This window comes from Macadamia integrifolia, chromosome 13, assembly GCF_013358625.1.
Source record: "Macadamia integrifolia cultivar HAES 741 chromosome 13, SCU_Mint_v3, whole genome shotgun sequence".
Lineage (NCBI taxonomy): Eukaryota > Viridiplantae > Streptophyta > Magnoliopsida > Proteales > Proteaceae > Macadamia > Macadamia integrifolia.
Window position 1 is genome coordinate 12,319,077 of NC_056569.1, and position 26,123 is coordinate 12,345,199.

Consider the following 26,123-nt stretch of genomic DNA (forward strand, 5'->3'; position numbering starts at 1 on the left):
TTGTACAAAAACTCAACTAAGATCTCGAGATCTCGCCTCTCTACTTTTTTAAGAAAAAAATAGTAAGGAGCAATGATTTTGGTGCTTTTGCTTGAGGATTTCCATTCCTACACTCATTGAAGCTTAAAGAGTAGAGGATATTACCTCCTCATCCACATTTGGAGTTACTTTAATTTTCAATGTATGTGAATGTGACTTATCAGTCATCAATGTTAATTTTAAAAAATAAATTAATTATCTATAATGCCTTTTAAATTCTTATGATTATGTTGTGTCATGTGTTGATTGTGGAATAGAGTATATTGGCCTAGTGTCCGAAGAGTTGGAGACTACTTACATAGGATACAAAGTCAAAGTACATTTTAGGTTTGATTCTTAAAAAACTGATGTTTCCATTGTGTTTAGAAGGCCTAAATTAGGGTAAATACCAAGTTTCAGGGCCTACAAAGACCTTATCCTCACCGAGACCAATCACCGAGTCAATCGGAAAAAAATACATGATCTCGGTGAGATCTCGCCAGATCTCTCTTTATTGGATCAACGAGATGGGGGTCAAGAGCGAGATCTTAAACCTTGCTCTCAAAGATCTGGAGAGAGGACATAATGGAAGAAATGGAGAAAGGGTCTGCTTTAGAGAAGATCATAAGATCATCGGGAAAAGCGAAATGAATAAGGAGAAGGAGGGATTTGCATTTGGGAATGGGAAAGATTAAGTGCAGGTCGGTGGAAGATTGAATCGATATGGTAGGACCTTGAGGGCCAGAAAGAAGAGAAAGGGGGAGATGGGGCAGCCCTGTTTGATATCGACAGTTGAAGGGAAGTAGCTCCCCTTCTGGGCTTCTGTTAATAAGAACGGAGAAGCGGGGGGAGGATATGCAAGAGGAGATCCAGTGAATGAACACATAGGGGAAAGATATCTGGATGAAGAATTTTGAGATGAAGTCCCATTTTATTGAGTCAAAAGCCTTATGAATGTCAATTTTGAGAAGGGCAACAAGGGAGTGAGATTTTCTATCAAAACCCCTTACTATCTCATGACATACGATGATATTATCGACGATACTTCTCCCATAATGAAGGGCGATTGATTTTCACTGACAAGAGAATCAACAACCGACTAGATTCGATTGACAAGAATTTTGGCAATAAATTTGTAAAGGAGATTGCATAGGGAGATTGGCCTAAAATCGGAGATGGAGGAAGCTCCCCCCTTTTTAGAGATGAGGCGGAGAAAAGTGTGCTTTATAAGGTTGATCTGATTGGGATTAAGGAAGAAGCTTCTGATGGGTTTGATGAAGTCATCCCTGACGATGTCGCAACAAGAGGAGAAGAATCCCATATTGAATCCATCAGTCCCAAGAGCCTTATTGGTTTTGTGGGAGAGGATCGCAAAAAGTCTTTCCTCATCCGACGGGATGGATTGAAGACCTTGCAAGAGGTGATCAGGGATGAGCTTACTGATTAATCTGAGGGGGAAGGGGGCAGAGGGATAGGGAGGAGGGTGGAAGAGGTGAGAGAAAAAGGAGATGACTTTAGATTTGATTTTCTTAGGATAGGAGAGGAGAGAGCCATCCTTGGTTGAGAGAGAATGGATAGAGTTAGAATTATTTCTTGCTTTCAAGGATCTATAGAAGAAAGCTGAGTTAGAATCACCTAACGTGAGCTATTTGATTCTGGATTTCTGCTTAAGAAAGGTTTCCTCTTGAGTAAGGAGAGAAGAGAGCTCAAAGGAAAACCAACTTCTCTTGATCAGCGAGAGTAGGGTTAATCTGCAGATTGAAGCGTGGATTGGATGGAATCAAGCTTGTCACGACAGGAGGAAACTCTAGAGGAGATATCACTGAAGTCGGAAAGGTTTCAAGACTTAAGGGAAATTTTAACATTTTTGAGCTTCTTAGCAAAGGCTAAAATGGGAGAGGAGAAAGATTGGACAAGGATATCCCAAGCTTCTCTCACAACGGGGTTGAAGTCTTGATGAAGGGACCACATCTCAAAGTATATGAAGGGTTTAGGTCCTAAGGGGATGTAGAGGCGGACAAAGAGGGAGATGGGGATGTGGTCAGATATACCTGGCAGGTCGAAGGATGTAGAGGAGGGAAAGGAATTCAACCAAGCTTCATTGACAAGGGCCTTATCAAGCTTGCAGGCAACACGCTCGTTACTAGCTCGACGATTGTGCCAAGTGAGTTTGACACTAGACCATCTAAGGACATTCATGGCAATATCGTTAATGCAGGAATTAAAAGCTTCAATAGATGGGAGATCGATGGGGGCTTCGCCATGTTTTTATGGCTGAATCTCAATAACATTAAAGTCTCCAACAAGGCACCTGGGGAGGGAGCCAATAGTGGAAGCAAAGGAGTGATAGTCAACCCAAGAAAGATTCTATCCAGGGCACGATTGAGACCATAGATGACCAAGAAGAAGCAAAAGGAAGAGCTTCCTGGATTAAAAATAGAGAGGTGAATGGCTAGGGAAGAAGAGGATATGGAAGAGACGTGAATCTTAAGAAGGTTCTAGAGAACCGAAATTCGATCATTTTGGCAATGAGAATAATTGGATATAAGTGACTAGGAAGGGGCAATAGAGGCAACAATGCGAGGGGCATTGGAATCTAGGACACGAGTTTTAAGAAGGCAACAAATCTCAGCATTAGAAGAATGGAGCCGCGATCGAATAATAGAGTGCTTAGCCATGAGTTCAATCCTCGAATGTTCCAAATGATCCAGGGGTCATTGGGAAGGGGAGGGGAGAAGCACTAGGAGCTCAAGGGAGCTGGAGGAAGGCTTAGTAATGCTAGTTGTGGGTTTTGAACCTTTACAACGCTGGTGTTCCTTCAACAGATATAGCTGTCCGGAGCTAACGGGTTTAATCATAGTGCTCTTGGGATGAATACCAGAGCTATTGGCCTTGATCCTGGAAGCTGGAGCTTCTAGGGGGCACACTCTTCTTTGAAGAGGAATCGGCATGTCCAGATTTGGTACTTGGGATCGTCAAGCAATCGGAAGAGGTGGAAGAGGATGCAGACGTAGTAGAATTGACAGTTGCAACAGTGGTAATGAGGGATGAAGATGTGGCAGTAGTAGTTTCAGAAGTTAGAGCTTGAGTTGATGGAGCGAGATGGGCAGGCGGAAGGCTTGACTCAGAAGTAGTTGTGGCAAGAGCGAAGACACTGGGAGGTGCAGATATGGCAGACATAGCAGGAGTGGCCTCAACAACCTTAGCCATGACTAGGGAGTGGTTAGGCGAAGTGGTGAATGAAGAAGTAACTACAGTGGAGAGCTCATGGGAGGACGTGGCAGTAAAATTCGATCCAACAAGTGAAGCAAATGTGGTAAGAATAGACTAACTGGCAAGCAGGCTGATGGTCTCAGGATGGGCCTACGAGGACTAGAGAGGAGGAGCTGATGAAGTGCAAGGGAGGCAGAGATGGTGGTCGGCATGAGAGGAGACGAGGCAGTAGCAAAGGAGCCGTTGAGGGGGTAGGGAGCAAGCTCAAGGGGGGTCTGCGATGACCACTGGAGAGGAGTAGAGGTGGTACCACCCGGAGGGTTAGCATAGGAGGGAGGGAATGCCCCGACGGGCGAGGAAGAAGAGTCTGGGAAGACAGAGGAAGGGGAGGTGGTGGGTGAGAAGTTGGAAATGGTTCTGATGAGATGGACCCGAAAGGGTGCAGTGGGTTGGTATGTGGTTAGGATGGAAGTTGAGGTCATGGCCCGGGTATGACAAATGGAGCAGCGATGACGGGTTTAGTGATGGATCAGATTCGGATAGGTTAAGGATAGGAGGAGAAGGGTTCGTACATTGACGAGAGGATCAGTGGTGGGAATTCTCATAAAGAAGGGGGGAGGGAGAAGAGGCGGTAAGGTGGTAGGGGACATGATGGTTTGTGATGGGATGAGAGGGGTGAAGGCAGTGGCGTGTAAGGGGGAGGAGCCAACTATGGAAGTATTGCTTGATCGAAGGACATCACTGGAAGGAAAATCAGTATAGGGAGGCGCATTGACTTTAGTAGAGAAGGCCCAAGGCGTGCCAGATGTAGAAGATATGATGTAGATAAGTCACTTAATAGGCTTATTTTATTGCAGATAAGCATTGGGTTGGGTTATGTATGTGTTGGGCCTTTGATCCCATAGGTTCTCTTTATAATGTGCTACTTTAATGGGCCTAAAATATGGGCAGAAAGTAGGAAAACGGGATTAGTTAGAGTCATGTTTTGAGTCTATTTCCTTTGTTATTTCAATTTGAGTAAATTTAGGTTTCCCTATTAGTGAATGACTGGTTAGTTACCTACTCCATGTTGGAGTTCTAGTCCTACGTCATGTTGGAGTTATAGTCCTACTCCTATTATGAGTCCAAGTCCCACTAGGAGTGTCTAGTCCTATTTGAAAAATAGCTCCTAGTTATGTTATGATTGCTATTCTGCCCTCTCTAAATAGAGGAGCCCACGTACTCATATTTTCATATTTGAATGAATGAAATATTGAGTGATTACTCATTAGCTAAAAGCTGTTATTGAGAGGTGAGATGCCTAAACCTTTGAGGGGTGTGATACCCAAAACCTGAGGGGTAGATACCCATTCCTTAATTCTTTTTCACCCTTCTCAATCCCCCATCGGTTCTATTCTTCTTTTCTATTTTATTTTCTGTTCCTAATTATTGTTGCTGTGAGATTTCCAAGAGAGTTTTCAGATCTGTCAAGCCCTATTAAATCAGAATCGACCAGCAAAGGAATTCCAGTTTTGAAGTCCAATCGATCTCGAATATCTCCTCCATTTGAAGTCTAATCTACCGGGTCTTGCTAGGGGCTGTTCCACATCATTAATGGATCAATAGATCCATCTTGGAAGAACCATTCAAGGCAACCAGTTGTTATTCTGCAGAATCTTGCAGTTCTCTCTCCTAGGTCAGAAGATCAAGAAAGTTGGTAACTTCACAGCCAGCTATCGGAATCCTCTCAACTTTGGGGGTTTTTGTACCCTTCCTAGGGACTACCTATGCCCAAGAGTGCAATTCAATTGGAGCCCTACAGACCTGGCCGCACCTCTCTCTCTCTCCAGCTGTATAGTAGGCCTTTCTCTCTCCTATCGGGTTGGGGTTTGGACTGGTTTTGCTCCTGTATTGGTATTGTATCCTTGGGGGTTTATTTGATGGTCTTATTTTTTTGTTTCCTGGTCCTATTTCTGGTTATTATCAAGTTAGTTGTTGTGTCTTGTTTGGGGTTATAAAATGCTGGGGTAGTTTACTTGTAATCTACTCCTGCATTAGGATCCCTGAGAGATCTCGCCTTCTTTAGAGTCAGTGTTAGAGATAGAGTTCGAAGGGGACTCTCCATCAACATCAGAGGCAGATTGAAGTATGGAGAATTGGTTTTCTTTGCTGGTCTAAAGAAGGTGGACTGATGGAGGGAGCCCTAGCCGGAGAAGAGGCACCATGGTTGGGATCAGGGACTGCCATGAAGCTGCGCCTGCGCCTGCATCAGCGACGACGATGTATTTTCCTGCCCCGAACAGGATCCAGGGAGGTCGGTTCGGCTAGATCTTTAGGATCAAAATCCTCTGTAGTAGGGAGGTTTTCAGAAGATTCAGCAGGCTTAAGGGAGCAGCTTTTTGTGTGGTGGCCTAATAGTTTATAGATCATGCAAAGGGGGGGATCCATTTGTAAAGCACCGGTTGTAGGAAGGAGTAACTTTCTTCATCAATTTTGGTAACAGAGGAAGGTGGGATGGATTCAGCATCAACCTCAACACATATTCTTGCAAAAGACCGATCCATCAGTTTAGTTCTCTTATCGAAAAACAGAGGCTTGCCAATAACAGATTCAACTAAGCTCAACCCTTTGGCACACCGGTAATGAAGTGGGAGGTTCAGCAGGGTTATCCAGATTGGGATGGAGCAAAGATCCACTTTAGAGAGGGAGGTGTACTGATCCTATCATTTGAGGAAGATCGATTTCTTCCCAACTTGCCACGGACCACATTACAGAGCATTGAGCTTGTCTCGTTCTTCAGAGAAGTTGAAGATAAAGATGCCATTGTCAAGAAGATAGGTGGCCAAGGGACCAGCAACTCTTTAGAGTTCCAAAAGAGAGGATTTAAAGATGTTGAATGGGGCCTGCTTCGAAGGAACTGTCCGATCAAGCAATTCGTCCATTTGAGGATCTCAGGTTCAAGGAGCCCGGAGGGGCACAAACCAACTTTCTTGTCATCTAAGAAGGAAGGGGGGAGAAGGAAATGGAGGAGGTGTCCAAATCTAGAGGGATAAGAGTTGGAGTTAGCAACAGAGACCCAAGTCTTAGAAGGGTAGGTCAGGTTAGGAGGAGGGGGAAGGATAGGAGTTGAGAGGGAGGATTGAGGATGAGAAGGGTATCTGAAGGGGTGCCTGAAGGGGTGAATGAGGGGAGGGAGGAGGACAGGGTGTTTTCGGCGTTGTTAGCTACTGAAGGTGGTCAGACATGGGAGGGGTGAAGGTTTCACGAACATTATACAACCAAGCTACCTGATTTCAGACTAAATTACAGAGGAACGATCAAGTTTCACCTTCTCCAGCTCAGCTTGACAACACTAACCGAGTTGATGTCCTTTATGCGCCTTAACCTCAGACCACATTCAGCTTTGGGGAGGCAAACTGAGGCACAAGAGATGGGGTGAAGGAATCTAGAGCAGTCTGAACCTTTCTAAAGAGGAGCACATGAGCGCCTCAAGTTTCGCAATGACAGCTTAAAGGGGACCAAAGACCAATAAAGGTAGATTGAAGAACCGATCTGACCAACACAAGATGGCCTGTATAAGGTAGCAATTTCCCCCTCCAGAGTTGGAGTCTTTTGCGCATAAGTTCAAGCATGGGGGTGCAATGGTGGATAATCAACCTAGAAAGGATCAAAGACAACCCATGATATTTAACCTGTAAGGAGCCAATGGAGAATCTAATTTACTCCTTCAAGCAAGACTTGAGCTCCTTAGAAACACTAGAGAGATCAAAAGGGACTTGGATAGGTTAATGGAAATCCCCGACATACACCCGAACTGCCTCAAACAAGTCAAACAAGAGATGGAATGCTGGACAGAGAAGGGGTCAGCTTCAAAGAAAAGCATGAGGTCACGAACAAAGGCAAGATGGTTGAGGTTCAAGGCCTTGCATTTAAGGAGAGGAATAATAAGCTGTTGGTCATTATGGGATTGGATGCATCTAGAAAATACTTTGAGGGCTAAGATGAAATAATTGGTAAGACTGCCATTGACAAGGATAGAGAAGTGGGGGGAAGAGATGTAATGGAAGACCCACTCTATGAAGTTAGGGGGGAAGGATATTTTGTGCATGCCTTTTTTAATAAAGTCACATCTCAAAGAGTCAAAAGCTTTATGGATCTATCTTCATGAGAGCAGTCAGGGAATGATTTTTCTTGTGAAAGCCTCTCACAATTTCGTGACCAAGGAGAATATTGTCAGAGATGTAGTGACCTAGAACAAAAGTTGATTGGTTGGAACTGATAAGGGAGTCAACAACCAATTTTAGCCGATTGGCTTGGATTTTTGAAATGAATTAGTAAAGCCAGTTGCAAAGGGCAATGGGGCGGAAGTTAGACATGGAAGAAACTCCCTCTTTTTTAGGAATAAGGTAAAGAAAGGTATGATTGATCCCTTTGATTCTATTCTGATTAAAAAAGAATCCTTAAAGGGCTTTGATGAGGTCAACTTTAATATCCCAACAAGAGGTGAAAAAAACCCATATTGAAACCATCTGGGCCGTGAGCATGGTTGGATTTATGGGAGAGAACAACTGATAGAACTCCGGATTTAGAGGGGATGGATTGGAGGGAAGGGAGGAGAGAAGGTGGAATGAACTTATTGAGAAGGACATCTGGGATGGGAACATTGGGGGGATGGGGGGAAGAGGGGCGCTGGAGCTGCACAAAGAAATTGATGATGACATATTTGATCTCTTCCACCGAATTTTTAGGGGGGGGGGTGGGCGACCAACACGGGAGTTAAGGGAAACGATGGAATTGTTTGTTCTGGCTTTCTAGGATCTGTGAAAATAAGCAGTGCTCAAATTGTCATGCTCCAACCACTTGATATGAGATTTGTGTCTAAGAAATCTTTCTTTTTGAGCCAAAAGGGAAAGAGGATTAGAGGAGGCAACTTTCTCTTTAGCAACCAGGGAGGGAATATGAACATCATATTGGTGTGGTAGCTGAATATCAGATAAGGTAGCTTTGCAAGCAGAGACAAATGAGGAGATATTACCAAAGGTGGAGATATTCCACCCTTTGAGGGTAGATTTAACATTCCAGAGCTTATGGGCAAATGAGAGAAGAGGGGAGAGATGGAGAGGGACTGAAATAGCCAGGCTTCAGAGACAATGGAGAAAAAACAAGGGTGGGAGGATCACATGTCAAAGAACTTGAAGGATTTAGGGCTATATGAAACATTAGGCTGCTGCGATGAGAGATACCTGAGGGGTAAAAAATGGCGGGGGAAAACAGAAAGGAACTCAGCCAGGTTTATTCACCAAGACTCTGTCAAGCTTGCAGGCAATTCTGGAGGGGCCAGATCTTCTGTTATTCCAAGTGAACTTCAAACCAGTCCATCTCAAGTTGTCCATACCAATTTCTTCAGCGCAGTTGTTGAAAGCATCTATAGAGGAATCCAAGAGGCAGTCACCTCCTATCTTCTCATGACAAATCAAATTGCAATAAAGTCCCCACCCAAGGCCCAGGGGAGGGAGCCAACTTGGGGAGCAATGCAGTAAAGATCTACCCTGAGGGAGGTTTTGCCCAAGGCACTGTTTAAGGCATAGATGGCCGTAAATAAGAAGGGGTGGTTTCCATGAGACACCAAAGGCGGCCATTGGGGTGTTGGGAATAATTTGAAAGAGAAGACCCAAAAGGAGTGATAGCAGTAGCAACACAACAGGAATTGGATTCTTTAATCTGAGTTTCAATAAGGGAGCAGAACTTTGCAGGAAGGGGACTGAATGCGGGAGCGACCATCGGATTGTATAGAGGTGAAGTTAAGACCTCCAGAGTTCCATAACAAGCAGCAAGACATCAATCAATGGTGCAGTGCAGCAAGTGGTCCTTGGAAGAGGGTGGGAAGGGGGGAAGGAGTCATGGTGCGATGACAGCTATAAGCTCCAGGGGGGGGGGTTGAAGTGGTTAATGGGCGGAAGGGCTGGGGGAGTGAGGGAGAGTTGATGTTGCAGCCTTGCAGGCCCAATGGAGGGCATGCGGAGGATAGAGATTGTTTCAGGTGGAGGTGAATAGTGGTTTCCTTGTTGGGTAGAATGGATGAGAAGAAGTGGGGCTGTTTACATTATTCATGGGTCGAACCAAGGGGTCAACCCCTTGAGTGGGAGCGGTGGAGACTTGGGTAAGAGGAGAGGGGCAAGAGGACTGGTGCTGAGTCACTAAAGTTGGGAGACCACCGTAGGGGAGTTTAAAGGGAGAAGAAGAAGTGGGGGAAGAGAAGACAAAGGGGGGTTGATCTTCTCGATGGTAGGGGAAGATATGGGAAGCCTTAATGTGGTCTGAGTCAACAAGACGGAAGGGTTGTTGACTGGGAAACTTACGTGGGGTAGCGACAAATAGGGGGAACAGAGAAGGCAGAGACTTCAGAGCTAACATCTTCAGAGGCTAGAACCTGAAATCGGTTCTGACTTATGGTCGCAGGGGCAGTGGCCAGTGGTAGGTTGGAGGAGGTAGTCTCATGGCCACAAGGTGATGTGGAGGCAGAGGCACGAAGACAGTTGCTTTTGTTGCTGGATACAACGCTGGCCACAATGAGGGGGAGGTTGAGATGCTGGGAGAGGCGGTGGAAGGAAGAGAAGGTGGAGGGTAGAGGGGATTGATGGATTTTTGGGTTCCAATTGTACGGTTCCCTAGATCAGGAGGACAAGTTTGAAAACCAGTGGGTAGAGGAGAGGTTTCGGGGTAAGAGGTTGAGGGCGAGTAGAAGGGTGGGAAATAGGTTTAGAGGAGCAGTTTCCTTAACGGTGCCCAAATAGCATATAAACGGTACAATGGGGTGGTGACTGGTCGAAGCAGACCTCCTGCATAAATGAAAAGCCTTCATCATCAATGCCTTGGATGGAGGAGGGTAGAGGGGAGTCAGCGGACACTTCGACAGAGATTCTAGCGAAGGCCAGCCTCTCTTTCGACTTTGCTTTCCCATCAGAGTAAAGGGGTTTACCAATCACAGATCCCACTATGTTTAATTCTTCCTCACACCAAAATTGTAGTGGCAAACCAAGGAGGAGACCTAAAGTGGGATGGAGCTGAGGTCTACATGGTTGAGTTGAAGAGGATGAGTTCATTGCCTAAGAAGAATAGGCTTGCGTCCCACATTCCGAGGGCCTCCTTCAAGAACACAACACTTATCATGGTAGGGGGAACAAAGTGCAGGGGAATGCCTGCACCTGAGGAGGAAATATAGTGGCCAAAAAGGGAGGACCAGGCTGGACCCTCAAGGAGTTAGGAGACCAGCAGATAGAGAGGGAGGCGGTAGGAGGAGGGTCTTCCAGTGGTGGCGGTACCACCCCAGGGTCATTGAACATGGAGGTCAAAGGTTTAGGTTTTGGGGGGGGGGGGTGAGGACTTGAGCCTAAGACTGTCCTTAATAGGTAGTTGACCTCTCACTTTTACGTTGTAGAGATAAGACATTTTCTCTCACAAAAACCATTTGACGACCCAAATGATAAATCTATCAAGTGTAAATACCTAATATATGATTCAAATCAACTTAATTCACTAAGCCTTCTTATCCTGATGACTTGGTAACTGAAAGTGATTCCTACAACCCTGGTAATTGTTACTTGTATCAATGAAAATGATCATAGTATCAATAGTATGTAACCACAAATGGTAATTACAAATGATGCCCCTTAATATATATATATATTATATTATAAATAGAATGCAATGGTTTCAAATAGGATCTGTTAGTTGGCGTCACAGCATGAACTCATTCCAGTTGTCTTAGATTTACTAATACCCTAGCTGAAGTTTTAGCCAGAGTGGGTGTTGTTGAGGGGAGCTATATGTGGGAACATATCAAGGAGAACGGATTTTAGTTTTTGTAGTTGTGTTCCACACTTCCACATAGTTGATGCATTTATTTTTTGTTGTTACGCTTTTCTTCCTGACTATTATGGTTCTGTTCATAATTTTTTTTCTTGACGGCCATTCTTTTGGATGAATAAATTGCCATTCATATAATACACCATGGCACCACCTGAATCTCCCACCCCACCCCCCCAAAAAAAAGAAGAAAAGTAAAAAAAAAAGACATTCTTTGCATTCCTCACCATAGGCATGGGTTTCATGTTCCTGTAGGCATACATTCTACTAGTTTATGTCCATTCCCATTAAGTACTAATGATTCAATGGACTTGTAGATGAATGAAATGTAAATTAGACGTACTTCTGCACAGGGAACCCACTTAAGATCTCTATTTCCTTTGTCTTCCCTAATTTTTTATTTTTCCCTGCTGTTGTATATATTAGGGATGTCTTGTTGGTTCTGAATTTTCTTTTACTCTTGTCTTCGCTTAATGCATTAAATCTGATAAGGCTTTTCCCCTTTATAATGAAAAACATACAGATAATTCATGCCCATTCAGAAATGCAGCTATTTGTTGGATTGGATGTTGATCCCTTGGCACATGAAAAGGCTCACACTCAGATCTATGCTCTCTTGAATGAGGATTGCAACTTAGCTTCAAACTTGAATGTGTACACCTTTTTGAAAAATTTCAAGGATATCAAATCTGTTCTCTGTGATGTTGATGAGAAGCTCTTGATCCATGGAGTTGATGGTTTCTTAATGGACTTGGGAATCTCATCTATGCAGGTTTCCTTTCTAAATTGCCCCTTTTTTTTTTTTTTTTTTAAGTCTATTTCAAGCTCATTGCTTTATGATGTACCTGTCTTTCAAAGTTATTTGAGATTCAGTGCTGGTGGGAGCCTTGATGTGAGCTGGCATGACAGTGGTACATGCCTTTCCTATGCATCAAGTTGAGGGTATCAGCCTTATGAGCATGCCAAGTAGCTTTGTTTGCAAATCTGAGGGAGCATGTCCTATTAATTAATCTTAGCAGACCCAATAACATGCAGGAAACCACTGATTTCCTTCCTCTGATGATTAATTGACTAACCTTATTGAATTTCTTTGTCTGTAATTGATATAATTATGTATATCATACTTCAAGGGTGTTGATGTTATCAACCTTGGTTTGAGGACTCGGTTTGGGTCATGGTTTCGAGCAGGCTGAAAACCGACATTTGGTGAGATCTCGCCGAAACCATTTATTTTTTGACAGCAAGTCTCGGAGTTGGATTTTGGTGGCCATATGGCCATATGGTACTTTGACTTCGGACCATATGTTGGTAGTCTATAATTATACGATCTCTACCCTAGGCTATTCCACACAATTTTAGGTACTACTTGAACCTATATAAATGATATAATTCAAGTAAAACAACTTAAATAAGCATTAGGTGTTAAAAGACGTGAAATTATAAACCATTTAATAAATTAGGCCTCATACATATTTGTTATAGTATACAACAGTAGTATAGAAGACTCTAATCATCTCTTCTTCGAATGCCCTTTCTCTTCCTTTCTCTAGAAAAGATTATCTCCTCTTGTTGGCCTGCTAGAAGACGCCTTCTCCCGCTCTCCAGGGAATGGATATGGGTTGATATGACTTATGCTGGAAACTCTATTTGTGATATTGCTTGGAAGCTTTGCTTGGTGCACTATCAGTCACATCTAGATGGAGTGTAATCTTCGTGGATGGACTTCTAACTCCAGATATTTTTATTCGATTTGGAATGCCATCTCTTTTGATCTTACCTTTAAGTTAGTTGTTTCTTCTTTTGTCTCGCTCAGTGTATCATTCCCCAAGGAACATGCTCATTGTTGTGTTCTAGGGGGCTTCTTTCTTCTTTCTCTCTTTGTTCTTCCCCTCTTCAAGGGTTGTATACTTGTATATTCCCCTTTCCCCTTTCTTTTCGTAATGCAATTTTTATTCACCCAAACAAAAAAAAAAGGTAGTATAGTAGTCCCCTAGTGGATGACTTGCCTTATTCCTATTGTAGAGTCCTAGTCTCTTAGTATTGAAATGAGAGTCGGACCAACGTGTATAAAAATGAGTTAAAAAAATGACTATTAACTATATATATTTTTTTTGCAAGAAATAATATTTTTTATGGGAAAAAATTGTTAAAAATAGAAAACAATTAAGACTCTGTCAAGCCATAGATTGGGGAATATTGTTTCACGTATAAAACTATAGAGTCGACAACCAAGTATTCATAATGTTTTTTTGGGAAAAAAAAGTTCTTGAGAAAAATTTGTTACCATAAAGTGTTCTTGTTGATGTTGAGTTGTGCATCCACTTGCGCCAAGCTACTGTGGGTGTGATTTCGCAAGAAATTGCACTTAAAATCAAATTTGGGGACTTTGCTTCAAAACAAGCCAAGATTGGTTGAAATTTCGATTTAGTCTCGTCAAAATTTGGATTTTATAGTGGGTCATGTGACTAGTTTTGACCGACACATTGAAACCGAAAAAAGAACTGAGAGTTCAGTCCAAAATCAACATCTTGGTCGAGTTTTTGTGTATCACATGTCATCTCGTCTCAAGACTTCAAGAAAATTGAGATCTTGGTGAGTTCTCGAACCATGTTATTAGCAAGGGAAGCACTGTTCTCTCTACCCTAAGTCTAGCGGTCCCTCTCGCAGCCGAATGGTTTGGCCAGCGGGAGCCCCCTACTGAATTTTTTTATGATGTATATTAGGGGCATTTTCCATATTTTCGCTTGTGTTAGGGCTTCTATATATGAATGTATAAATAGGAGGCATGGAGTCTCATTTTGACCTAATCACAAATCTCCCTTTCTCCCCATTGAGAGCCGCATTATTTGGACCCATCCAAATGGTAAATACTCAAGTATCAAGAGATAACGGCAGATCAGTAAATAATTTGAGTTTTATATGAGTAATGGCAGAAGTGTAATTAAACAGAAAATCACAATTGAGTGGCAGAGTTGTAATTTCCTTGGGATTCACTTAGAAGAGAAGCAAAGTGTTAGGGATATCTAATGTAGGCTAAAGGGTAATCTGGGAAGCAAAGATAAAATATGGATAATGGGAGGTTAAACCTAAAGTGCAAGGGCATAACTGGAGCTTCAACATAAGGAAGCAAATATCTAGTAGAAGTCTTCTTCTCCCTTTCATTGAAACCAGAGAACAGCGGAATATACTTTGAGCCACCATGTGATGAAACTCAGCCAATAAGCATCTAACAAAGCTAAATTTAGGAGATGACACCTGAATGGTCTCTTTCAGACCCTTCTTTTTTCGTCTGAATATTCAGGGGCTAAGACCATTCCAATGCCCCTTTTTGCCATGCATAAACTGAACCGGATAAGCCCAAAGCCCTTCTAGATGCAAGCGAAAATCGGACAAGAAGACTTTATATTAGACTGGAAGATTTCTGCAACTGAACCTATTGATATTCTTAGATTTGGTTTTAGTTGTGGGTCTGAAACTTGGTTGCACACTCGAGCTATGAGAGAGTTTTGGATCTTGGTCAGGGAGATTGATTTGCCTAAGGTCAGGATACCGTCAAGCCCAATCACAGGTTCAAATGATTGGGAATTAACTTCAGCAAAGCTTTCTTTTAATCTGATATTATCACCCAGAATAGAGGAAAGGAAGGAAGAGAAGAAAGAAGAAGAAAAGGGTGGGGTGGGGGGGCACCGCCCAGCAAGGGATTTCAGCAAAGGAATTACAGGAAGAGAAAGAAAGACAGAAGAAGAGAGGGGAGATAGATAGATCCCAGGGAAGAAGGGGGCAGGGAGAGTGATTGCATAGAAGAAGGGGGAGGGAATTCTTGCAAAGGAGGAGGAGAAGAGAATAAGAGAGTGGGAGGGGGAGGGAGAGCACACAGCCACACAGGCTTTGGCCATAACTTATTTAATTCCTTATTCTTCAAAATTATCTCCAATAATTTGTGTTACATGCTAATTTATATTAAACCAAAATAAGAACGAACTTAATGAAGACCTAAATTGAAATAGAAACACCTAATTGCATCCTAAATTGAAGTCTAATAAAATAGAAACACAATAAAACTAAAATTAGAAATTTTTACTTGCCTACTAGCTACCCCAGAAAATAACCCATAATAAAAGATTACATATCTTTGCCAAATACTATAAATATTCTAACGATCCTACTGATCAACTACCAAACTTGGATCCAGTTCTTGGTCTGGGCTTTCGAACGGGTTCGGGTCGATCTATTGAACCGCTCCGGCATCCTTAATTTGATATGCGAATGGACCTCAGCATGTTTAGAAGCGGAGTTGAGACCCCAGGAGTTCTAGACAGGGTTTTGATTCATTAGGAAGCATGGGAGGTTCAATGAAAGCCCTCAATGGGGGGGGGGGGCTGTTGGCTATTACAGGACACAGATGGGCTTTGATAGCGGTGATGGTCAGCATATGCAATTGTGGGGAGGATGAAGGAGGAGCTACCTTTGGTCAACAGTAGGGGTGGAGGGAACTTTAGCTTTTAGGGGGAACTGGTTCAAGGGATGAGATAGGGTGGTGCATCACAAGGGGAGGCGGGTGAAGAAGGTGAAGTTTGGGATGGTTAATAGTCAGGTTAGGGGATTCAAGTTCCAGAACTGAAATTGGAAGGCAAGATGAGGAGGGCCTAAGGCTGGAGGTGGAAGTGAGCAAGGATCAAGTAAGAGAGAAGAAAAGAGGAGAGGAAATGTAAGAGGAAGAGAGAAGAAGATGAAAGGATCAAGAGAAAGAGATGTGTGCAATCGAATAGGAGAGAGAGCTCTCCTCATCTATATTGGCTTATTAATATGATAGGAAGAATTTCATACACCTCTCTGGGAGGTAAAAGTAAAAAAAAAAAGAAAAATAAAACACAAGACAACAAGTGAATAAACCAGTTCCCAAAGTACCCCTATTACATAACCTCTAACACTGTCCCTTAAGTTGGGGAATAAATGTCATATATTTCCAGCTTGCACGACTGGATACTGAACTGGTGGGGGATGAGTCCTTTGGTGAATATATCTGCTAACTGATCACCTGTCTTCACAAAATGAGTGCAAATGTAACCAGAGTCAATCTTTTCCTTGATGAAATGTTGGTTTACCTCAATGTGCTTTATTCGGTCACGTTGCATGTGATTAAGCAATATTTATAGCAGACTTGTTATCACAATAGAGCCGCATAGATCCCTCATTGTCAAATCCCAACTTCTGGACCAACTGTCTCAACCATAGGAGTTCACATACTCTATGAGTCATTGTCCTAAACTCTACCTCTGCACTTGATTTAGCCGCAACAGACTCTTTTTTACTTCTCCTCCATGTGACTAGATTATCACCTACAAATGTGCAATAGTCCGATATAGACCATTTGTCAAAAATGGAGCCAGCCCAATCGGCATCAGTGTAGCCTTCAATTCTCAAATGGTTGTGGTGACGTACAACAATCCTTTTCTTTTGAAGGACTTTAAGTACCTGAGGATGCGATACACAACATCCAAATTTCCACTCTTGGGAGCATGCATAAACTGACTCACCACTTCAACTGCATAGGTGATATCCGGACTAGTCAGAGAGAGGTAAATCAGTTTCCCCACGAGTCTCTAATATTTTCGTGCATCAACAAGGGACGGACCACTCCTAATTTGTGGTCTTAATAAAAAAGTTTGTTGGTTTACAACCTAACATTCTTGTTTCTTTCGACAAATTCAGCACAAACTTCCTTTGACAAATATTCATTCCCTTCTTAGACCTTGACACTTCAATCCCCAAAAAGTACTTTAGAGGTCCAAGGTATTTGCTGTCAAATTGTTGAGCCAAGTAAGACTTCAGTTTGTTTATCTCAGTGCTGTCATTTGCAGTCACCACAGCGTCATCCACATAGACAATTAGAGCAGTGATAGTACCATTACCTCTCTGAGTAAATAAAGGACTTTGGTGTATCCATTAATTAGAGTAGTCTGTTGATGCGGATCTGAGGGAGTCGGATCGCTTAGGGGGCCCACAGTTAACAACTAAACCAGTTTTCAAAGAAGTAAGGGCATTCTTGGAAATTCAGGCACAACTCTAGCACTTAGAAGAGACGGAAATAGATACTAGGGTCAAACTGAAATAAAAAAATTAGAAGAGGGGGGTACTCTGGAATTACAATAGAAGAGGGGAATATTAGAATATAATTTCGAGGACAGGGGGTTTTCTGTAATTAAAGTAGTCTGTCCTTCCTTGTAATTTCAAAACTCTTGCCTTCAACCTCTAGACTCCACGAAATAAACTTGAAGCCAGCAGTAATGGAACTTCTCAAATCGATTGAGCACCTCAACCGAGACCCCAAATCGCACGAGAAATTTAGGGGAACCTTGTATTCCCTAACTGTATCAAATTCCACTAATAGACCCCACTCCCCAGCTGCCCTCTACAAATTTGGATCCATCACTGCATAGCCACTCCTCGCTTCTCAGTCTTGGTCATCCTTCTTTGCCATGAGATTGTCAGAGGCTTTGATAGAAAATCCCACTCCCCAGCTACCCTTATGAAGATTGATATCGACAAGGCTTTTGACTCATGAGATTACATTACTTTGGTCTTTAACTTCATGGGATTTCCCCCAGTCTTCACAAATTGGATCCATCACTGCGTTGCTACTCCTCACTTCTCAGTCTTGGTCAATGGGAGTTTGGCAGGGTATTTCTCCTCCTCTGTGGGAATCCGGCAGGGATGTCCTCTTTCTCCCTACATATTTTGCCTGGCTATGGAAGTTCTTTCCAGAAGTTTACAAGTGGCCTTAGGGGAATCTCATCTCTACTATTCCCAAATGTAAAGCTATGAAGCTTACTCACCTGGCTTTTGCAGATGATTTGATGATCTTTTCAAAGGCTGATCCCACCTCCATGCAGAACATTATGCTTTGTCTGAACCAATTTGCTGATATGTCGGGGCTTCGTATAAAACCAGCTAAGTCTTCTTTTCCTAGCTGGGATATCTGACTTTGCCAAAGCTTCCATCCTTGACCATACGGGGTTTTGCTTGGGTCATCTTCCAGTGAAATATCCGGGGCTTCCTCTCATTCCGACAAGGCTCTCTGCTCACCATTGCACCCCTATGCTTGACCTTATTAGGAAGTGGCTTCAGCTCTGGAAGGGAAGGCTCCTATCCTTTGCCAGCCGGTTGGTGCTCATCAGATCAGTCCTTCAAGCTTCATACATTTACTGGTCAGGTACTTTTGGATTGCCGGAATCCATCATCTCCAAACTCAAGTCCATCTTTGCCTCATTCTTGTGGAAAGGGAGTGAGTGTGTGCGATTCCTCCGTCCTTCTAGTTGGGCTGTTGTTTGTCTTCCCAAAGGAGAAGGGGGTCTGGGTATAAGAAGGATCAAAGATGTGAACTCTGTCGGAATCATCAAGCTGGCCTGGAAGATCATTTCCAAAAAGACAGTATATAGATCAGTTAAAGTCTGACTCCTTTTGGACAATGAAGACCTGGGCTGATGCCTCATGGGCTTGGCACAAGATCTTAGCCATCCGCCCTCGGCTCTCCTCGGCCATTTCAGCCCATATTGGTAATGGTCTCTCTACTTTTCTTTGGCTCGATCCCTGGCATCCCAAAGGAGTCCTCTTCCATGCTCTTAGTGCCAGGGAAATATACAACTCTGGCTTGCCCAAGTTTGCCCTCGTCGCTGATATTATTTCTTTAGGCTCTTGGTCTCCTCTAGACACCTCCTCTGCCAACCTTTAGGACATTTGGAGAACCTTGCCTCCCATCTCGGCCTCCCAAAGATTAAGACATGACTCCACTCTTTGGATGGCCTCCCCTTCCAAGACCTTCTCCACCAAGGTTGCTTGGGAGTTTGTAAGAATTCATGGCCCGCCCACTCTTTGGCACAAACTCATTTGGTTCCCTCATCACATTCCACGGCATAGCTTCACGGCCTGGAGAGCTTTCTCTAACTCCCTGCCTACGCATTGCTTCCTCATTCAACGAGGCATCCCAGTTGATCCTATGTGCACCCTTTGTGGGAACGAGCCGGAATCTGTGGATCACCTATTTTTTGCATGCTCTACCTCCAACTCCATCTGGAGTATGGTTCTTGCTAAATGCTGGCCCACCTCTAGAAGAATCCTCCCTCTTCAAAGGGAATGGATATGGATGGACATGACCTTTTGGGGTAACTCTACATGTGATCTGGTTGGAAAGCTTGCCTTCTGTGTAACCATAAATCAAATCTGGATGGAAAGAAATCACAGGAAATGGACCTCCAACTCTTGCTCTCTGGATAGGATTTGGGGTTCCATCTCCTTCGATGTTAAAGCAAAGATCTCAAGGCTCTCCTTTACTTGTAATCCTACTCCTAGGAATTGTCATATTGTAAACTTCTAGGAGCTGCCTAGCTCCATCATCAGGAATGTGTCCCCTTAAGCTGGGCCTCTTTCTTTTCCTTCCCCCTCTCAGAGGGTTGTATGCTTTTCTTTGTTCTTCTTGGTTATGAATTATTTATTCACCAAAAAAAAAAAAAAAAAAAAAATCCACCAATAGATGGACTAGAGATCAAAAGAATCAAAGCAAACAGATTCTGAAAGTTGTATCTGGCGTTAGAACTTAGAACTGAAATCAGTCTTGAACTCAATCTCGTAACCCACTGCACCGATAGACTTTGGAGGTGATTCTCTAGGGTTAGGGTCTCCTTCAGGGTAGCAGCCTTTGACCCAAATATCAGAGTCAATCCACTGGACGTTAGCTGCAGCGAAGCTTTCTTCTGAACCTGCTACTGTCACCCAGAACAGGGGCTGGGAGGAAAAAACCAGAAAATAATGAAGAAGAAGAAGAAATAATGGGAAGTAAGGATGGAAAAGAGGAAAAGAGGAAAAGAGGAAAAGAGAATCAGAGAAGAGAACTTCAAAGAAGGAGAACAAGAAATAAGCAGACCATGGCAGCCATAATTTCATCCAAAATATAATTTCAGTTTCATTCTCATCTATCCCTCAGTTGAGTTCAACAAACCTATTTAAAGGCTGAAAACAGACCTACTTTCCTATTTGAAACAAATATTGCATCTAATTAAAATAGAAATAAAATTCTCACTCAATTAAAAATCTATCATAATAATTCTAACTCTAAAAATGGAAAGTAAATAAAAGATATTCTAAATCCATCGCCAAACTGCATCATCTGTCTAAACCTCTCAAATCTAGTCTTTGGGCGGTTGTTTAAGGCCATATAGAGATTTCTTGAGAATACATATTTTCCCTTCAGCAGAGGAAAATTTGATGCCTGGAGGAGTTTGCATATACAGTTCCTCTTATAAGTCACCATGGAGAAATGCATTCTTCACATCCAGTTGATAAAATGGTCATCTTTATTGGCAGCCACAACGATAAGAGGCACTTATTAAATTATGTTTGGCCACATGTCTCCTGATGGTCAATCCCATACACTTGACTATATCCTTTGGCCACCAATCTGGCCTTATATTTCTCAATAGCACCATCTTACCGAATCGGCAATACTGATACTTGATTGTATAGACCCATCTACATTCAATTGGAACTCTCCCCTGGGAAGATCAACCAGCTTCCAATTACTGTCTTCTCAAGAGCCATCATTTCCTCAAACGTAGCTTTCTTCCACTTTGGATCAGATATGGCCTCATTGACATTCTTAGGAATGTGAGTGGAGGAAAGGGCAACAGAGAAAACGACACTTGTATGAGAGATAGCATCATAGGAAAAAAAAACTGGGGTACAAGATTAGTATATGTTCTTTTTCCCTTTGAATAGCAATAGGAAGATCTAACTAAGAAGGAAGAGGAGTGTTCCCTGACTAAGAAGGGTGGATCTCAGGATGTCGATCCAAAGAGGACTCTTGGTAGGTCTTTGTTCCCTTTCTTTTGCAAACAAGTAACTCCCTCTCATTACCATCTCCCACTGAATGATTAAGAATATCAACAACATCCGCCTACTTATGTTTTCCCACATCAAAAGGGAAAAAGAGGAATTAGCAAAGGTGGAAGAAAAAGGATGACATTAGCAGCCTCTTCACTCCCATTATTCTCCCCTTGAAGAGGGTGCTGAGAAAGAGTAAAGAAAGGCATAGATTTGAAGAAGGTGACATCTTTGGAGCGAAGACACTTTCCGGAAGAGGGATGATAGCACTTATAACTTTTGATAGAGGGAGAATACCTAACAAAAAGGCATTTGAGTGCCTAAGGGTCAAGTTTATTCCGAGCAGACTTATGGGTATTTGACATGAATGTAGTATACACATCCAAACACCTTGGGATGAAGAGTAAAAGCAAAGGCCTAGGGTGATAAAATGTCCAAAGGGGATTTTGGGACCAAAAAGCTTAGTGGGCATATGGTTGATTAGGAAGGCATGCCAAAAAGTCTTAGGGACATGCATGCCAAATAGTTGACTTCCAATGGATGACATTTTTTCTTCTCAGCTACCCCATTTTGTTTTGATGTGTTAGTAGGAAGCAAGCTGATGGATAATGCCATTATCAGTAAAAAAATGTTGTAGTCCACTGTATATCCCCCCCTCCTTTATCAGAATTGACAATTTTAATTCTGGTGTCAAATTGAGTGAAAATCACTTGATAGAAGTTTTTAAAAGCATCTTTGACTTCGCTTTTATATTTTATCAAAAAGGTCTATGTAGTTTGGGAACAATCATTAATAAATTATATAAAATAGCGATAGCCAAATAAAGCGGTAGTAGGTGTAGGTCCTAGGCATCTGTATGCACAATATGAAAATAAACAATTGGTCTTTTGCCATTGTAAGGATAAGAGGAACGACAATGTTTAGCAAATAAAATGGTTCACACTGAAATAAATGAGATGTGGAAATAGAAGAAAACAATTGAGGCTATTTTTTTTTAAAACACTAAAAGAAGGATGGCCTAAGCATTGATGCCAAAGCAACACAGAATCAATGATGTGGTTGTCACTACGCCCACACACATAAGATTGAGCTTTGGTAAAAAAAATATGTCCGGGGTTCAAAAAGGTTGAGCCCTTTCTCCTCGTGTTCATTGCCAATCCTTTTCGTCACCAAATCCTGAAAAAGGTAATAAGAAGGAAAGAAGGTGACACAATAGTTCAAATATTTGGTTAAATGACTTATAGATAGTAGGTTAATGGAAAAATGGGGTACATGAAGAACCGAATTAAGGGAAATAGAAGAGGTAACATAAACACTGCCCTTACTAGAAATAGAGGAAAGGGAACCATCGGCAATATCATCTCAAGTGATGGAACTGTGATCTTCCTGTAGTCCAATTGGGTACCCAATAGACTCAGTCTTAGCCATCACGGTGTGTGCTCTAGCTCCCCCTCTCTTGCTACCACTCATACCAGTAGGTCTACCATGCATGCCAGGGGACGACCATGAAGCACCCAACATGCTCCTTTGTAAGAGTTCTATAGACCTTTGCTTTGTTTGCTGGACTGGACAACTAGAGGTCCCGATAATGATCAAACGTCTAGAGTCCAATAGCAATGTTATAATAGTAGAGATAGTCTTGTCCCCTTGCTTCACTGTGATAACCTTTTGAAGGTGTTGGTAGACCTTACCTGAGTCATCCTCTCGGTCAAAAGTCTTAAAGACACTATCCTATATATCCTTTGCAATTTCCTTTTTCATACACTTGCAAATCTCGGATTTCGTAGAAAAACTGACCAAGCCAAAACGGTTGAGTTCTTGGTCTCCCATTTTTTGTATGTGGGATCACTGGGAGGAGCCTTGATGGTACTAGTAATGTAACCTAACTTCCCTCGATCGCCTTCGTAGGGATAACTTCTCTGAATGTGACCAATCCAAGTAGTTGGTACTGTCAAACTTCACAGTGGATATGAATATTGAGATTTTCAAATGTAACCAAACTAGGGTTGGTACCCATGGAACCACCAGCTGAAGCTTCCATAGGTCAACTAAGTGACTAACTTTTGACACGATGTTTGAATACACCCAAAAAAAAAATGGTTGGAATCCAAACCAAATGGAGAGTACACACTCTACCCAGACACTCCTTCCCAGTACTTTAAAAAAAATCTAATAAGAGGGCAAACCACAGAACTTGAAGAAACTCAAATCACATACACATTTCAAGATAAAACATCATCCCATGGAAACTCAAAAGACCTTAATGAAGTATCTAACCAACATCCATCAACCAAAAGCATCACACAAGCACTTCGGTAGAGTGTTGATATTCTTAATCACACAAGAGCAAATGCTGGCGGTACTTGTCACTTTGTGGGAGAATGAGTTGTGCACCAACAATTCATTCTTTCAGCAAACAAGACTATTTGGTAAAGATAGGTATGCCTGGGAGATTCCAACAAGCTTGATCTGACTTGTTATTGATGCCGGATGTGAGAGGAGTTGGGTTAGGTGCTGCTAGTGGTACCTTTTTTTTTTCTTTGATTGATCTTCACAGCCCAGAATCTCCTTCCAATGAGTTTTCTAGTTAACGATAGATTTCCATTAGATCTCCTAGTTGTATCTTCTTACATATTATAGCCTCTATTAGACCCCTTGACTTTTTTAGGGTTCCAACAGTGGCACAAAGAATGAGAGAGAATTGTTGTTCGACCCTCAAACCTTCTTGGCTTTGATGCCCAAGTTGGAAGTAAGCAAGGATCAAGGTAAGAGAGAAGTAAGGAGAAGAGGAGAAGTAAAAGGAAGAGAGAAGAAGGTGAGAGGCACAGGAGAAAGAGATGTGTGCAATCATATAAGAGAGAGAGAGAGAGAGAGAGAGAGAGAGAGAGAGAGAGCTCTTCCCACCTATATTGGATTATTAACATGATAAAAGGAATTACATACAAGTTGATCTAGGTTGGATTCCTCCTCCATCGGGATGGATCATCCACTTCCCTTTGCTTGATCCCTGGCACCCCGATGGTGTCTTCTCCTCCTTAGTCAATGCTAGATCTATCTATCTATTCCTCTGGTCTTCCTAGATATGTTCTTGCTGCCTCCATCATCTATAATGGAGTTTGGTGTCCCCCTCCCTCTCCGCCCCTTTCTGATCTTTGGTTTGCCCTCCCTCCTCTCCCCTGTTCACCGTGGAAGAGTAGATTGAGTCAATTGGTCTCATTCTCCCTCTAGTCTTTTTAGCTCCTTCTCTGCTTGGGATCTAGTTAGAGCTAGAGGTCCCTTAGTTCCTTAGAGGAAAATTTTCTGGTTCAAAGGTCATATCCCCTGTCACTTTTTCATTGGCATGCTCTCTCCAACTGTCTTCCCACCCAATCTTCTTAATTTGCAGACACATCCAGGTTCCCTCTTCTTGTTGCCTCTGTTGGAATGGTACTGAATATGTTGACCATCTTTTCTTTCTTGCCCTTTTATACACCTCTGTTTGGAAGCGGGTTCTAAGTTGTTGTTGGCCCTCCAAAAGGCCTATTCTCCCTCTTCAGAGAAAGTGGATTTGGGTTGACATGACATTTGTAGATAACATTGTATGCGATGCAGCTGGTAAGCTTGCTTTTTGTGCATCCATCAATCACATTTAGATGGAACGTAACCTCCATAGATGGACTTCCAACTTTAGATCCTTTGATATGATCTGGAAATCCATCTCGCCCTGTAAGTGATTCCCCAAGGAACGGACTTATTGTTGTTCTCCTGGGGTCTGCCCAGCTCTATTTTACCCCCCCTTGATTGCTGTCGCTGTGTAGCTTCTCGCTTTGTCTCCCTCCGACCTTTTTTCCCCTTTTCTCTCTCCCCCTTTGTATATTCTTTTTCCTTCTCTCTTTAATATTTTATTTATCATCTAAAAAAAAGCTTGATGATGCTAGCTGAGTTGACTTCTTTGATACACCTAGTCCCTCAGACCCAAACCTCCCTCTTTCGTGGGGAGACAAACAGTATCTCAGCTAATGGGACGGAGGAATCTAGAGGAATCTGTTCCTTTCCAGAGGAAGGCAGACAAGGGATTCCAACGTCTTGATAATGGACTGGGACAAACCAAAGATACTAGACCAATAGATATAGGAGGACTGGAACACAAAATCTGATGAGAATCAACCGATCCGCAAAAGAGAGGAGCTTCCTTTCCATTATTGGAGCCTTTTCCTGATGAGATCTAACATTGAAGTACAATGGTGGGCAGACAACCTGGATGGAATCAGAGGCAAGCCCAGATATTTGACTGGGAGGTGGCTGATGGAGAATCAGGTCTTGTCAATCAGAAGCTTTATCCAAGTCAGAAACTGAAACAAAAGCCGAGATTTCGCTGAAAGCTTATGAAACCTTGTACCATAACGAAGACAGAAGTTTCAGATCAATCTTTTGTTTTTGTAAAGAACCAAGGCATGATTTTGGTTTGTCTGAACATGCAAATCAGTCTGTTTGAATCTGTCTTCACCAAAGTTAGTAATTTCTGTAGCGGAGTGGTGATTATAGTACAGTTAGACTGATCTATTAGGGTGGTTCTTCTTTATGGAAAACAAGTAATTGCTCTCAGTTTAATTAGTCGACAAAAAGACATGATTGTTTCTTTTGTTGTGGCATCTAGATGTGGAGTGGAATAAGGTTTGTACGCTTGTGAATATTGTAAGCATGTAACCGAACACCCCCCAACACTCCCATCCCCCCAAAAATAAATAACTAAATAAAAGAACATTGCTGACATATCTTGTTGAACCGAAATTTTTGGTATGTGGTTGTGGTTGATTTGTAATCTTGTGGGCCTATTACCCATAAGATATGATATTTGTTTGAACTGTATACTGCTTCAGATATTCTTGGATGAAACAAGTGAATCATCTATTGAATTGGAACTGGGATGAGCCTCAATTGGTTGTACATCAAATGAATCAGTGGGAGGTGGTGGTTTGGAACTTCAGAGGTGGTGTGAAATGTTGGTGTATGATGTCTTGTATTCCTTCACAGTTTAATCCAGGGAGTACTGGTGCAGCGCCTTGGCAAGCAGGACTGTGGTCCCGCTCGAATTTTTTATTTGAGGGTAGTTTTGTACTTTCCGAATTAGGGTTTTTCGCTATATATTCATAACGAGGGTTTCTTTCAAGCAATACTAAGAGCTGTGAGGA

The 26,123-nt window shown here is 42.5% G+C and overlaps 1 protein-coding gene across 2 annotated transcripts in view; it reads left to right on the forward strand.

Annotated features, from left to right (window-relative positions):
• Positions 1 to 26,123, forward strand: part of LOC122059670 (ribosomal RNA small subunit methyltransferase H) — a 47,608-nt gene that overhangs the window by 6,087 nt on the left and 15,398 nt on the right. For both annotated transcript variants that reach the window (XR_006134105.1, XM_042622620.1), the window contains exon 2: positions 11,600 to 11,848. Coding sequence is in view for 1 of the 2 variants with exons in the window: in XM_042622620.1 (XP_042478554.1) it covers positions 11,600 to 11,848 (249 nt within the window). In the remaining variant the exon portion in view is untranslated. The remainder of the gene's footprint in view (positions 1 to 11,599; positions 11,849 to 26,123) is intronic.